General features: G+C 40.3%; 1 protein-coding gene across 1 annotated transcript; it reads right to left on the minus strand.

The window, feature by feature from the left end:
• Positions 1–1115: 1115 nt before the first annotated feature.
• On the minus strand, positions 1116–2339 carry LOC147887734 (tubby-like F-box protein 10). The gene has a single exon (XM_087393092.1). It carries the CDS (start codon positions 2337–2339, stop codon positions 1116–1118), a length of 1224 nt encoding a protein of 407 aa, XP_087249218.1.
• Positions 2340–15514: the final 13175 nt, after the last annotated feature.

The following is a 15514-nucleotide window of genomic DNA, read 5'->3' on the forward strand; positions in this document are numbered from 1 at the left end:
GCCATTCGCATATGCAAACGAGCTCATACTTTTACTTATTTTTTGAGTTTGGTGTGTAACCCACCCTGCCCATCCCCTTTTCTCAGTTGGGTGGGCGATGGGTAGTGTGTAACTATTTTTAAATAAACCAACGATAATGAGCCTTACAAACCCCGCCAACCCCCAACCCTCCTTGTTTTTTCCTCCCTCTTTGGTTAATTGTTAAATCCCAATGAGAGAATATCTACACTTAGAATGTTTTTTTTTTAAATTCATTAACCCCTCTCCACCTACTTTTTATAAGAATATTAATTCTTGCACTTTTAATTAGACAAACCCCCCCTTTAATTAAAGATGCCAAGAGGGATGTGAACTTTATTCTCAAGCAAAACAAGGCTTACTTATTGATGAAACTCCGATTCACGGAAGAGTTTCTTAACGAAACACAAGGGCACAAGAATTTGAAGCAAGGCATTGCTTCAAATGCAAGAATCTCTTACGTCCTTTCTTCCAAAGTTTCCACAAGATCAAGCAAATATTTGAATACTTTAAAGGAGGCTTCTCTCTCTCTCTCTCACTCACTCACTTTTTTTTGTGGAATTCTTTCTCTCACTCACTCTCTCTCTCTCTCTCTCTCTCTCTCTCTCTCTCTCTCTCACACACACACACACACACACCACTCTCTCTCTCTCTCTCTCTCTCACACACACACACACACACACACACACTCACATCAATCTCACTCTCTCTCTCTCTCTCTCTCTCTCTCTCCCTCTCTCCCGGTGTGCATATATGCACCTCTGCAAAGAAGAATTGATTAGATGCTACCCGCTCCAAGTCACGAGTAAAGGATGCCAACAGGACATCTGAACTTTATTCTCAACTAAAACAAGGCGTACTTATTGATGAAACGTCCCGATTCTCGGGACAGCTTCTTAATGAAACAGGGCGGAAGAATTTGAAGCAAGGCATTGCTTCAAATGCAAGAATCGTTCTTCCAAATTAGTTTCCACCCACGTTTTACAAGATCACGTACTTCAGCTCAGTTTTACAAGATCACGTACGTATGAGAAACATCAACTCAGATGCAACCTTTATAATACAGCGCTATGATTTAGAAACATCAACTAACGATATTACGGCTCCAAACCCACCCTCGTAGCGAAGCTGCTCAGGCAGATGGCGAATGCCTGAAAGGCCGATAACGGGTGACAGAAATCCACCGTATACAGCCGTTTGCCAACTTTGCCCAACTGCAAGAAGATGATCTGCTCTTGCGCAGCCTCATCGGTTGTATTGATTGGATCTGCTGAATGCTGCCCTTGACCATCAGAATTTATAAGTTGGAAGCTGTACGTCGATGGCAGTGTCGCACGACCTCGAAAATCCAGCGACCAGCATTGCCTTTCGTCGTCCCACTCTGGTGTCTTGCTCTCCATCGCCATCGAATTCACGCTCGCCCTCGTGCTGCTGCTGTGTGTAAGCGAAGATGAACCTGCCTTTGAGGTGGCTCTCTCCAGGAACCTTCCGCTTCTTCTTAAGCCATTGCCGCTCTGTGCAGAGGAAGCAGATGCGTTGTACCTCTCCAAGAACCTTCCGCTTCTTCTTAAACTGCTGTAAGACCGAAGAAATGTCGTAGTGGCCGTCTCTTTTGTAGCGGGAGAAAAACAGCTCCATCTTTTTAGAATACCCTTTGGACCCTCGCTGCTTCCAGATCGTGAATTTCTGTGGGAAAGATTTGCACCTTGGCGTGTCTCCTTGCCTAGAAATAATTCGCAAGACATTGCTCGCTGCCTTAACCCATTCGCTCCCTTTTCCAAGAAGTTTATTCGAATTGCAAGCCTCATTTGCTTTTCCAGGCTTCCCGTAACTTCCCATAACTGGAATTCCGAAGCCCAGAAATCAGATTTCAGTTTTCCCATGTAAGCATGGCCCGACTTCGAGAAACAATTGTGACTGGCACTGATTATGTAAGATGAGCCAGACGGATTCCATTCTTTCCGAGCCGCCATCAGGAAATCTAGCTTCTCTCCCCTTGCCCCGCTTTCCTGAAAGAGAACGAAAAATTTGCCCTTTCGCCTCAGCAGGCACTGAACCGGCCTATTGCAGGGACCAGGTTGCCTCAACGCGAATGGAAACTGTAGGAGCCCAATTTCTGCTAGAGGCGAGGTGTAAGACAGCTGAACGAGTTGTCGCCATCGTCGGCAGACTCCTGCCAATGCGACTACTCTACGTGCTTCTCCCGCATCCTGTTCGGCTTTCTGCTGGACCGCTTTCAGGACAAGAGCAAAGAGTTCCGGGCAGAGTGCTTCCCAATCATCGCTGTTGATTTTGAGGCTGCGCGACCGGGCAGCGCTCATCTCTGCACAGTGATTTGTCACGACAATGCTTTGCTGAGACACTCAGAGCGATTACAATTCCAACATAGACGTCAAAACCGAAAAGTCCGGCTCTGTTCAAGGCACCGGGGAAGATTTTGCAGTGGATTAAAGAGGGACTGAACCGCAAGAATTAATGGAGGAGCAATAGGAGCGGCGAGGCAAAGGAAAGGAACGTGTTGAAGTGGAAGATGTGAGCCGAAAGGCTGACTATCTATACATATCTTCGAAGCAAGCGACTCTGGAGCAAGGAGCACGGGCCTGCGAGTATAACTAGCTGGAAGGTGGGGTTGAGGGAAGGAGGTGCGGTATAGTGGGAATTAGATGAAGACGGATCACTGAAAGTGCGGATCTAGGATTGGTGAAAACGGTGGGCTGAAGGGTAATCAACGAGGATGCCGATCGTTGCAGGAAGATTGAAGACGGATAGAATTGAAAGAGAGTGAAAGATCTAGGAGGGATGACAGGCTGCCAGGGAGGGTGGTGCTGTGAATGAAGCACATGAAGGGGCGTTGAAGGTGGGGAGAAGATGAGAAAACGGCTATCGATAAGGGAATTCAAGCTAGTTTGCATGAAGAAGTTGACGAGGATGAGACTTCAAAGCTATGACTAGTCATACTCCTACGTGCAGCCCACTCCCCGTTGACCTTCCCCATCTCATGTTTCACAACCCAACGCATTTTTCACAACCCATACTACAAAGGTGGAGGCCATGGGGTGGCCTTTTACTCGAGAGAAAAGTGGATTGCCCGGCCACGCCTTGACTCTCCCCGCCATCTCTGTCGTCGCGGCAAGGAGGTTGGCATAATGCGTGAGAACTTTTACGTCATCAAACTCCAAGCACCCACCGTCTTTCGGATATTGTAGGCAGTTGATCCAAGGGCCAGGATCTCTCTTCCAAGCCCTGACGACTTCGACGGAGTAGGTAGAGGGCATGGGAAATTCATTTCTGAGAGTGGCCATTTTGGAAGTTTTGCACACATTAGCGATCAATAAAGGTTTTATTATGATGTGATGGGTGGTTTGCACTGTTTGTGACACATGAGCATTATTGAACCATCCTCCATTTTATGGATATTAGAGGTCCTTGACCAACGATTCAGATTCAATCTTTGAGTCTCGATGACTTTGTCGAACAAAAGAAAAAGAGGCGTGGGAAGGAACTGGCCCACAATGATGGACCGATGTGAGTGTCTGCAAAAGGGATTTCATCTAGACTTAGCATGCCGCTCGACCTCTTTGGACCCTGAACTTATCCAATAAGAATTTTGCAATACATCTTACAACCAATAGGGCCCATCCTATATGGCTAGTGTCCTTTCTCACCAGCATCCTCTCCAGTCTCCAATGTTAGGGACAAATAAAGCTCGGGGAGCTGATTTCCTACCGAATGGCAATCAAACTAACAAATTCGAATTTTAAACCTGAAACTTACTCAAGGCAATATAACTAACAACTCTAAAATTCTAACTAATTGGTTTCCCACTGATTTGGCAATCCAACCAATCGATTTTAAAATTTAATTAGCTATTCAAATGCTAAGCTAAGGTTTTCTTTTCTCGAAGGTTGATCCTCCCACCTTCTTGCCTATCATCCCCTGGTTGCTATTTGTAACTCCTCCTCCTATTAGTCACACATGACCTTGCCCAAGTCCCCATGCTTCCACTGATCCTTTTATGCATTGTAGGGAAGCTTTATGAGTTGCCCCCCCCCCCCCCTAAATGTCCTAAAGTTAAGCTACCATAATTTCAGGAACAAGAAGTTCCAATTGGATTTTCTTGCAATAGATAGGAGAAAGCCCATAGATTACAAAGATCCATGGGAGAAAACCTTCCAAACATCCTTGTGCACCTAGTCCCCAAACCGCCATATAGGAGAAAAAGAAAACTTGACAATTAAAAGTCAAAAAATTAGGTTGGACCTTGATGTTTAAGCGATAGAGCCAGCTAGAAATTAAGAAACATTCCCACGTAGGATTAAGTCATCATTACCCTGGTAGGATATTGCCCTTAGAAACTATGTTTTTTGCTCCATACCATCACCATGTCTAATGATAGCACAACACCCTTGCAGATGATAGAATATGTTCAAGTAATCTCATCTTGTCTTATGATGGACACCAAAGTCCCATCATGTGTACAATACTTCTTGCATTGTAACACAATGGGCAGTCTCCTTTTCTCAACCCACATATATTTGCTATGCTATGATCATTGTCATGTATCTAAGGCTAGGTTAGATGGTCAAAACCATTTTTGCCTAAGGTGAGTCTCCACATACTATTGTATATTCCACAAAAGTTCCACATAAGGGTTGGTCAACTTTATCATTCAAGAAGAAGATATTAATGTTTGTTTGATGAAGGGAAAATATCGAGAGATTGTGAGATGACACAGGCTAACATATTATATATATCCAATTTGGGTTACTTGATCAGATAGTGAGAGATAATTTGACTAAAATATTTTCTATAAAAAGGGCTTGTGTTGGGAAATCTTGCACATTTTGTCATGAAGGTAATCAATCTATGGACATGCACACTTTGCCATTTGAGGCAATCTATGGCTTGCATTAAGTAAGCATATATGGGAAAGTATCCTTCTATTCATCATATGTGCTACTCTATGGGGTTTTTTTGGGTAGTATGTCAATTTGTTATGATGAGAGAGGAGGCATAAAGGTTTCATAGGTCTAAGAAGGCACAAATCCCATGGAGCCCACTTTAAGAAATTTAAATCACTTTATGTGACATAAGAAATGTGACATAAGAACTAAAGGGTCTACAAGGTTTATCCAATTGTTTTTTGTTGAAGAAATAAAGTAATTATTTCCTTTTAACTTTCATTTTAGAGAAAACCACATAGCATCATGCCATGCACTTTCATCAAGTGATTTGACATCTTAAGGGAAAGATCCCATATTCTATGTGTGCTACAATTAGGTAAAGAAACATAATAAGCCACTACCATATTGTCCACCCTAGAGTTTTCCATATTTGGAAATAAGTTTATTCATAAACTTCTTGGGCATGACACCTTGCCCAACCTTCCAAATTTTGCATTTCTCCAAAGTGCCCCCTTTATGACAATGGAATGGAGTACATACATAAGCTATATATAGGCTAATGTAACTTCATGTTTTTTTAGAGGTTTTTGCATAAACAAGTTTGCAAAATGCAAAGGATAAGTGCCACTTCCAGTTGCAACCAATATGCCTTTTTGTACTTGCTTCTAATGAACATACTTGTGTACAAGTGGTGTTTATTTTACAAGTAAAAGAATTCCATTGTGCAATCCTCTTGACTTGATTGCTATAGAATGAGCATGCGCAATTATGCTCGTTCCAAAGTTAAGAAAACATTGATTGATTTAACCATCCTTGCTCTTTGATAAAAGAATTATTATAATACTATATTCAAAATTTGTGGCCTCTAGTAAAGTCCAATTTCAAAGATGGATTGAATCAAAGTCCACATTTTTTAATATCATAGTCCTATGGTTTATTCCTATATTTGAAAACAAATAATGCTTAAAACAAGCCAAATACTTTGTACACCGACTTGACATGTAGAGTAATCATACTCCCATTATTATATTTTCATACATTTCAAAACAAATAATGTTTGAAACTAGAAATGGCAGGCAATAGTTAACTAAATGGCATGTAGTGAAATCATACTCCGATTATCATATTTTCATACCTTTCAAAACAAATCATGTTTGAAAATAGAAATAGCATGCGGAAATAATTAATCAAATACTTTAAGCACCCTATTGCATAGAGTAATTTGACCCTTGGACACGGGAAGATAAGGGTTCTCTCAAAGAGGTGGTGTACATTGTATATATACACCATCTTGGCATTAATATTTGGGTAATATTCACCATTAAAATATTAAAACAAACTATTATTCAACAATGGTGTACTGATACAGCATCTTGGTGCTAATATTCAACAATTCTGCACACATACACCATCTTGTTGCTAATATTCACCATCTAAACATTAAAACAAAGTACTCAACAATGTTTATACACATCAATAAAAAAAGATAATTGTTTATCTATTTCAGAATTGGTTTTACACATATTATGGTCCCTCTATTATGCACTCCCCTCTTCTTCAACAATGCATTGATTTTTCTTAACATTGTCTTCTTATGGTCCAATCATCGAGGTTTGTGTTGCATTCCTATTGAGGTTCACTACCTAGTACTAGTACTTCATCTGGTTCACTGGGTGGTACTAGAGCTGTTCATTGATTGGTATTGCATCTCCTTTTAAACCCTTGAAAAAGACCTCCCCTTGGGGTTTAATGCTCTAAATTTGGACCTCCATTGAATTTCATTTGCCTTCTATTGAAATACTTTTAGTTGCTTCCTTGTTGCTTGCCCTCTGATAAGGAGTGGAACCTCATTGGTCCTTTGCAACCTTTCATCGATTTTCCATTCTTTTGACTATGTTCCCTCTGATGTAGAGTTACCATCTTCAAATGTACTAGATATAGAGTTACCATCCTCAGATTCATGAGAGATTGAGTTCTCCATGACATTTTTGCTTGAGTCATGTCTGAGCTTGCGGGGAGCTTGCTTCCTCTTCATAATTAAATTTAGGTATCTAATTGAAGTATGAGTCAAAGTACTCAATTTGATGTGGACTATTGATGATATTCACATTAATACCTTTATAGAGATCTAGGATGGAGAGTGCTCAAAGAAGAAGATGGTCACAAAGGGAGAAAGAGAGATGAAGGTAGAGGACCCAAAACATGAGAGTCAATCTCTCATGACATGGAAATACCTATTCTTTTACAAGAGAGACAGATCACATGCATAGTAAAAAAACATAATTAGAGTCAAAACATATGTCACTATGAAAGTGACCTCTCCTAACCCCATAAATATCTTGCTATTGAGACATTGCCAAAAAAATGGCAAAGACGTCTTTGAAGCAAAATGAAGGCATGAGGATGGCAATTAAACCCATGAGCACATAATATCAATAAGCTCTTGATTTAACAAGACATGAAATGTTTTCCCCATTTGAAAGCGCTTACCAATGAGAATTTGAGCCATATTATTTTATGACAAAAGAAATAACTTTGGCTCTTTTAAATGGTCTCATATAAAAGAACCTTTGCCACAATATTAAGGGTTAAAGAACATAGCCACAACAAATTTAACATTTTCAAAATAGTTGAGAAAACTATTAAAAAAAGCTATAGTACTGGTTTATTTGTCATGAAGATAAGGAGCCTTCATCGAGCTGTGCTCATGGCTTAGTCTACATGTACACTTATTGGATTCCTTAGATTGGAGACTCTCTGTGGATGATTGTTGCTCATACCTAAAGGTCGCTTCTCTGTTGAAGGATTCAAGTTGTCTCGGTTGGAACCGTTTCAGTGTCAGCATGATAATCAAAAGGCGCCTCTCTCTGCATGTGGTCACATCATCATCTACTTTGATCTCTTCATTTTGTAGATGGTTATGAAAATCCTCCTCGCCATCCCAATGCTCTTCCCTTATTGGCTTAGAATTCATGGCAACTTCTTGGTCTTCCATATTCTTCCAACCACTTCTACCTTGTCGTTAGATGTTCTTCTCTTCTTGCCATGTATCTTCCTCTCCTCATGGAGTATGTATCAAACATTTCTTATTTCTTCAATGATATGAAGGGATGCTTGAGAGCACTTCTCAATCTAGATGCCAATCGTTAGATAGGTTTTTAAGATACTGAAGGCCTCTGACTATCTTGAGAAAAGGCTTTTATAATAGATCATTAATCTAAGTAGCTATCGTATCTTTGCTCAGGTTAGCATAAACTACTATTTAGAAAATCTGTGCACTTAGTTTTAAAAAGTCTTATCCTTAATCTACTCGATTCCTTGCTCATAACTTTTAGCATGTTAGTTTCTAGCAAATATTAGTTTGTTATTAGGAAAAAGGGATCTCATTTTGGGTTCCTGAGAGAAATTCACGATTTCTTCATTTTTATTTCCTCTAAAACAATAAAATATGACATAACCCCATTGATGTATAGTGTAGAATTTGGTATTTCTAACATCATTGGTGTGTCCGGAGTGGGCTAAAACCCTCGAAAGGACTTTTGAAATGCTGAAAACGGACCCCTGGAGGCTCAGAAAAGGCCAACCTATTAAATCACTTTCATTTGTACAATTGGTTCCAAGCCTTCCAAGATCTGTTTTCATTATTTCAAAAGTCAGTCCAGGGGTTCTCACCCGCTTTGGTCATGCTGATGATGTCAAAAGTACCAAATTCTATAGCATATGTCATGTATAATAAAGTAACTCAATTATCGTCATTGAATGCAAACTCGATGGTATTTCTTTTTCTTTTCTTTTTGTGATTTTTCCCAACATTACATTGGCCCTCCTTTGATTGGTGGAAGGCTATTTTACTTCTGGGCTAAAAGGCCCCCAAATGAATTCTGATGTTTCTAATGTAAGCTAGTCCACTGATTAACCTAGTGTTTCTCCTTGGCTTTACATCCCTTCATGATCTCTAGAGGTACACCACATTGCTCAGCAACATTGGCAAATGCTTCCTGGATGATCTCCACCCAATCTAGTGTAACCTGAGTTTGGGAGCTAGCTTGAGTCATCTATTAACATACAAGTTAACATACACCCATGATTCTAAACCAATTGACCTTGCTTTCATGCAAGCTTCACTGGCTAGGAAGCAAAGTCTCCCTCTCAATTGGAAAAGAGTCAATGTATTCCTTTCCTATCGAGGGAGACCTTAATGATATCCGATCTACATGAAACTCTATCATTACATGCTATGTTTTCCCCAAAAGTTTCATGATGTAATTTGACATTTGTTTGATCATCAAAGAAAGATCCTAGAGGCCAAGCAACAAAGCATATTTTTGACACTTTATCGATGAAAATATTGACTCTAGACAATTCTCAAAGAGCTTATCGATGGAACTATCGATGAAATAGAGGAGTGCCAGGAATTTCACTATTTGGATCCATCTTATGCATTTTTTGTCATTGAGCTACAATTTTGTGACATAGTATAAGAGGCCAATGTTCTTATTATAGATATTTTCAAGCTCATTGGGATCCAAAGAAGAGACTAGTAGAGGGTATCTTTATCAAAAGTTCTTGTGTGATTGTGCACCATGCAAAGGACAAATAAGGAGACTATGCACCATATCAATGACACATGTAAAGAGATATGGTCACTTCTGACATCTACTTGAGGCTGAGTTGAGTGATGAAGTACAAATTCTATTTTGGCTAGGTTTGCGAGTCTCTTTCACTGATGTCTTTTCATATACTGAAATTCCATTCTTGTACGTGACTTTTTGAGTTGATTCACTAAATTCTTTTCATGCAGAGAGATGAGATTGTTTTGGGAAGTTTGAGAGCACTCAGACTGTATCCTCATGAGTAAATGTTGACCCAAGGATATTGAAACGCTCTAAGGGAATTATATTGAGGTCCAAAAGAGCAACATAATAGAACCATTGAAGAGGAGGATGCATTGATAATGTAGTACCCCTTCTACTAGAGTTTTGGAAAGTGAAGTTAGTTTGAGCTCCTCTAAGGGTTTCTCAAAAATTGATTTGGGAGACCTAAATCTACATGCTAAAGATGTGCAAGACCTAGCCACGGATGATCAAGAGGATGAGCTTCAATCTCACAATGAAGATTCTAGTGACACTTTTGATTAAGAAATGGAGAACAACATTGATCTAATATATGTTGCAATGTGAAAACATTTGAATTTGATTTGAAATTTGCAAGGTTTAGCAAGGGTGAATATCGATGCTGTGTGTTTTTACAAAGGCATTTTCGACTGAGATATCGACACTAATATCGATGCTACCTCCAGCAAATAACACTAATATCGATAAAAATATAAATGGTATGACTTTTTGGCAGTAATATAGACTAAAAGCTTTTTGGACAAAAAACTAAGTAATAAGCTTCGCAAAAAAGCATCAGAAAAGGAGATAATGGTGTTGAGATATCGAGCTCCACTCGTGATATGCCAGGGTGACCGTTGTGCGTTTATGTCACTGACTTGTTAGTTGCAGGTGCGGTTGGTACACCACCCATGAATAATAGCTGGATGACAGCTATCTTTATGTACTCTAGTTAGTGGCTCAATTAGTATGCCACCTAGGTTAGCTGGGTTTGGTTTGAGACCTACATATAGGGTTCACCTATTTCTTTTGTAAGGAGAGTGAGTTCTTTTGGCTTTCACAACTAAAAAGAGGAAAACTGTTTTCAGCCTCTACCTTTGTATGTATTCCCCCATTGTGTATGTGAGAAAGCTATAAGTGAGACTCCTTACTTCTCTCCCACGCTCTTCACATGGCATCAGAGCTTGGTTCATGGTAAGGAGCTCAAGAAAGCAAACCAAGTTTGCGGTGTCTTGGTAAGAGGATCAGTGTTGCTTTCCTTTTTTCAAGTTTGGGAGTAAATCTCTGCAAGTAGCAAAGCCGGAAAGTGCAAATGTGCACTGTCTCAGATTGGGATGCCCTTTGCGGTGTGGTGAGAGGGAAGTATATGCTGCGAGACTGGGCAAAGCCCTTGGTGAGATTATTTTTTTGATTCAAGGCCATTTTGGGGCCCATTTTGGTGGTAGAAGTTTCCACAGGCACTCAGAAAGGTGCCCTGTTTTTGCTGTGCAACCATTGTTCTGCAGGTCGATGAAAAGTTGCCACAGAAATTGCATCGTATGTCTATGCGCAGAGATATTGGGAGTAACAGAATCATTCTTATTGCCTATTGATGCATAATCATCACTAGGAAGTGACTCTGTGGTCAAATACCACTTTCGTCAGTTTTGTAGATTTGCCCTTGTGAGGCAAAAGTTGTGTTTTTTGCAGTGACAGAATATTTTTGCTGTGTTCTGTGATGGCGTCTGATGTCTTTCATAGATAGTCACTAAAAAGCTTGACAAGAACAACTTCCCAGCATGGAAGTTTACAATGACGAATTTCCTTAAGGGAAAAGGCTATTGGGAGTTCATTATTGGAGCTGAACAAGAACCAGTTATTCCTAATGTTCCCAATCAACAGGAGTTGCAGGCATGAGAGAGCTAGAAAAGTTATGTACTGGATATCTATCAGTATTTCAAATTCTATGATTGTGCATATTCAGGATGCAAGCATGTCGAAGGAGGCGTGGGATACTTTGACAAAAATGTATAGCACAAATACGGAAGCCAGGAAAATGCAGCTCAAGTAGGAGTTGCATAATGTGCAGCGAGAAAATATGAGCATCAATGACTACCACATGAAGGTGAAGAAGATTGCAGATGCACTTGCTTCCATTGGGTCGCCAGTGGAAGATGATGATTTAGTTTCTGTGACCTTGAATGGCCTAGGAAAGGATTATGCACAATTTCGGACATCCATAGCCATCCGTGAGAATTTTCTTGATTTTGAGGAGTTGATTGCTCTTCTAATTTTTGAAGAGCAGAGAAAGGGTGGTGCATCTTCTTCAGGAGGAACTTCAAAAGAAACTATCTTCTACTCAAATGCTGGAAGAGGTCGAGGCAGAGGTAGAGCAAGCCGATCTGGAGGCTATGGTAGAAATCAGAATATGCAGCAAATTCAAGAAAACTAGTCCTATGGAGGAGGACGTGGTAACTTTAGAGGCAGGGGGAGCCAAAGAGGTCGTGGTGGATGGCAGAGAGGCCAAAATGCAAACAGCAATGTTGAATGCTACTACTATGGTAAAATGGGTCATATGGCTAAAGACTGCTACAAAAAGCAGAATGACATCATGACTGGAAAATTGCAGCAAGGCAATTATGCATCCTCTAGTAGACAGGGTGATGACAGAAATGAGCATTTGTTTATGGTGTAGCACATGACCAATTCTATGACAAGTGCAGAAGAAAGCAATGATGTGTGGTATGTTGACTCAGGTGCATCAAACCACATGACAGGTCATGCAGAATGGATGCAGGATGCAAGGAAAATGGAAAAACTAGGATTTGTGGAGACTGGTGATGATACTACACATCCTATTGTGCAGATTGGTAAAATTTCTTTATCTATGTAGGATGGGAAAAAGAAATACATGTCTGATGTATTTCATGTCCCGAATATCACCAAGAACCTGGTTTCTGTTGGTCAAATGGTTGAGCAAGGCTTGCAAGTCAGATTTAATCCTCATGGATGCTTTGTTGAGGATATGAAAAATAAAGGTCGCTTAATAGCAAAAGGGAAGAAGAAGGGAAGGATGTTTACGTTGGATGTGGACATGCCTAAATTGAGTGTAGCAATGTTTGCACATGGGACTGATGAAGTTGTAGATATTGATATCTGGCATAAACGCATCGGTCATGTTAATGTACAGCGACTTAAATTAATGCAGGCCCAAAGTATTATTGCAGGATTGCCTAAGTTCAAGGTTGCAGAAATGCATAAGGTATGTGAAGCTTGTCAATTTGGAAAACATGCAAGGAAACCATTTCCTAGACATGTTCAAGAGAGTAAGAGGCCATTGGAATTAATCCACTCTGATGTGTGGACTACTAAAGCTGCATCTATTGGAGGCTGTCATTATTTTGTCACTTTTATTGATGACTACAACAGAAAAGTTTGGGTGTATTTTATGAAAAAGAAAAGTGAAGTGTTGGGCATTTCAAAGCTTTTAAAGCTATGGTTGAAAAAGAAACAGGCTTGCAAATAAAATGCCTAAGATTAGATGGAGGGGGAGAGTACCTCTCAAATGAGTTTGCAAGGTTCCTGCAGGAGCATGGCATAAAGCAGCAATATTCATGTAGTTCTACCCCACATCAAAATGGACTTACAGAAAGGAAAAACATGCATATTGTGGAGGTATCTCGTGCCATGCTCAACGAAAAAGACCTGTCATATTATTATTGGGCTGAAGCAATTGCTACAGCAGTCTACATAATGAACAACACTCCCACTGTAGCAATACATGGCATGACACCAGAGGAGAGGTATACTGGTAGGAAACTAGATATTTCTCATTTGAAAGTTTTTGGTTGCATTGCCTATGTTCATGTGCCAGATGAGTTGAGATCCAAGTTGGATCCAAAAGCTGAGAAGTGCATCTTACTGGTTATTCTCTGCAGCAGAAAGGGTATAGATGCTATAACCCTTCTACTCGTAAGTTCACAGTGAGTAGAGATGTTTTTTATGAAATGAGCCACTGGTATAAACCAGTAAATGTGATTGATGATGTAGATGCACAAAATGGTGATGCTGCACAGAATTCACAGCAGCAATCACAAAATATTGGTGGACCTGTAGTGTCCTCTAGCAATGGTTCACATACTTCGCCATGGACAGGCAAATTGAGATCAGGAGAATCTCCTCAAAGCAATGCAGATAGTGGTATGCAAGTATCATGAAAAGGAAAAGAGAAAGTAGATCAGCCCATGGTTGATGTGAATGCAGGTCACTCTTATGTGGATGGTGAATCTAGTGGCTCTAAATAGAACCTTGATGATAAGTTGGGTATTCCTTCTATTGTTATGCCTGGAGTAAGGAAGACAAGGGATGTTTTGAGAGCACCTGGTAGTGAGCCTATTTTGCGCAAGTCTACCAGAGTTAAGTATCCTATGGATAGGCTGAAATATGATGGATTTACAACCATTCACTATGCCTATATGGTCAAAGTGATACAAGAACCAAAACCCACTTCTTTTGAGCAAGCCATGGGAAAAGAAAAATGGGAGAAAGCCATGGATGAAGAAATGGATGCCTTGGAAGCAAATGCTACATGGGAATTGGTGCCTTTTCCTAAAGACAAGAATGCAATTGGCTGCAAGTGGGTTTATAAGGTGAGGCACAATGCAGATGGTTCTGTGAGTAGATACAAGGCAAGATTAGTTGTCAAGGGGTATGCACAAACATGTGGCATTGATTATGAAGAAATATTCAATCCGGTTGCCATCCTAATCCGGTTGCAAGGATGGCAACCGTAAGAGTAGTCATTGCTATGGCTGCATCAAAGGGATGGTCTTTACATCAGATGGATGTAAAGAATGCTTTCTTGCATGGTGATTTGCAAGAAGAGGTCTTTATGGAGTAGCCACCAGGTTATGTGCATGCTGTTCATCCTGAGTTTGTTTGCAGGTTGAAGAAAGCCTTGTATGGCTTGAAGCAAGCACCCAGAGCATGGTCTGACAAGATAGGATAGTATCTTGTCACTATTGGCTTTCAGATTTCCAAGGCAGATTTCTCACTTTATGTGAGAAAAACAGAGAAAGGCATTATGCTGCTTGTCATTTATTTTGATGATTTGATCATCACAGGTGATAGTGATGAAGATATCCTTCATGTGAAAATGCTATTGAAGCAGAAGTTTGAGATGAAGGATTTGGGAGAGATGTTTTACTTCTTGGGCATTGAGGTGATTAGATCCGCAAGTGGGATATGGCTCTGCAGAGGCAGTGTGGTTTGGACATGCTGTCCAAATATGGGATGACAGGCTATAAGCCTATATTTCAATTCCTTTGGAGCAGAATGTGAAGTTGAGCACAAATGCAGGTGAGCTTCTGGAAGACCCTACTATGTACAGGCGCATAGTAGAAAGTTTGATTTATATAACTATTTTTGAGCTATGCTATTGGGTTGGTAAGTCAGTTTATGCAAGCTCCAAGGAAACCGCATTTGGATGTGGCTAGATGCATACTGAGGTATGTGAAGTCCACATTGCAGTATGGACTATTTTATGAGACTAGGGTTCAGATACAGTTGCATGGATACACTGATGATGATTGGGCTGGTAGTATTTCTAATAGACGATCTACCAGTGGATATGTGTTCCCTTTTGGGAGTGTTGTGGTCACTTGGAGCAGCAAGAAACAGCCTATAGTTGCCTTGTCAAGCACAGAGGCTGAGTACAGGGGTGTAGCAATGGCTGCATGTGAGTCAGCTTGGTTACATAAGCTACTTTATGATATGCATCAGTCTACAGATGGGTCATTTGTCATTTATTGTGACAACATGAGTAGTATACACTTTGCAAATAACACAGTCTATCATGCTAGAACAAAGCACATTGAGGTGCATTATCACTATGTGCGAGAGAAGGTTCTAGTAGGTTTTATTGATCTGGTTTATGTCAGCACAGAAGATCAGGTAGCTGACATATTCACGAAGGCATTGGGTGCAGAGAAGCTGCGCAAG

Source organism: Dipteris shenzhenensis, chromosome 22, assembly GCF_047967505.1.
Source record: "Dipteris shenzhenensis isolate YYH24624 ecotype China chromosome 22, Dip_SZ_1.0, whole genome shotgun sequence".
Lineage (NCBI taxonomy): Eukaryota > Viridiplantae > Streptophyta > Polypodiopsida > Gleicheniales > Dipteridaceae > Dipteris > Dipteris shenzhenensis.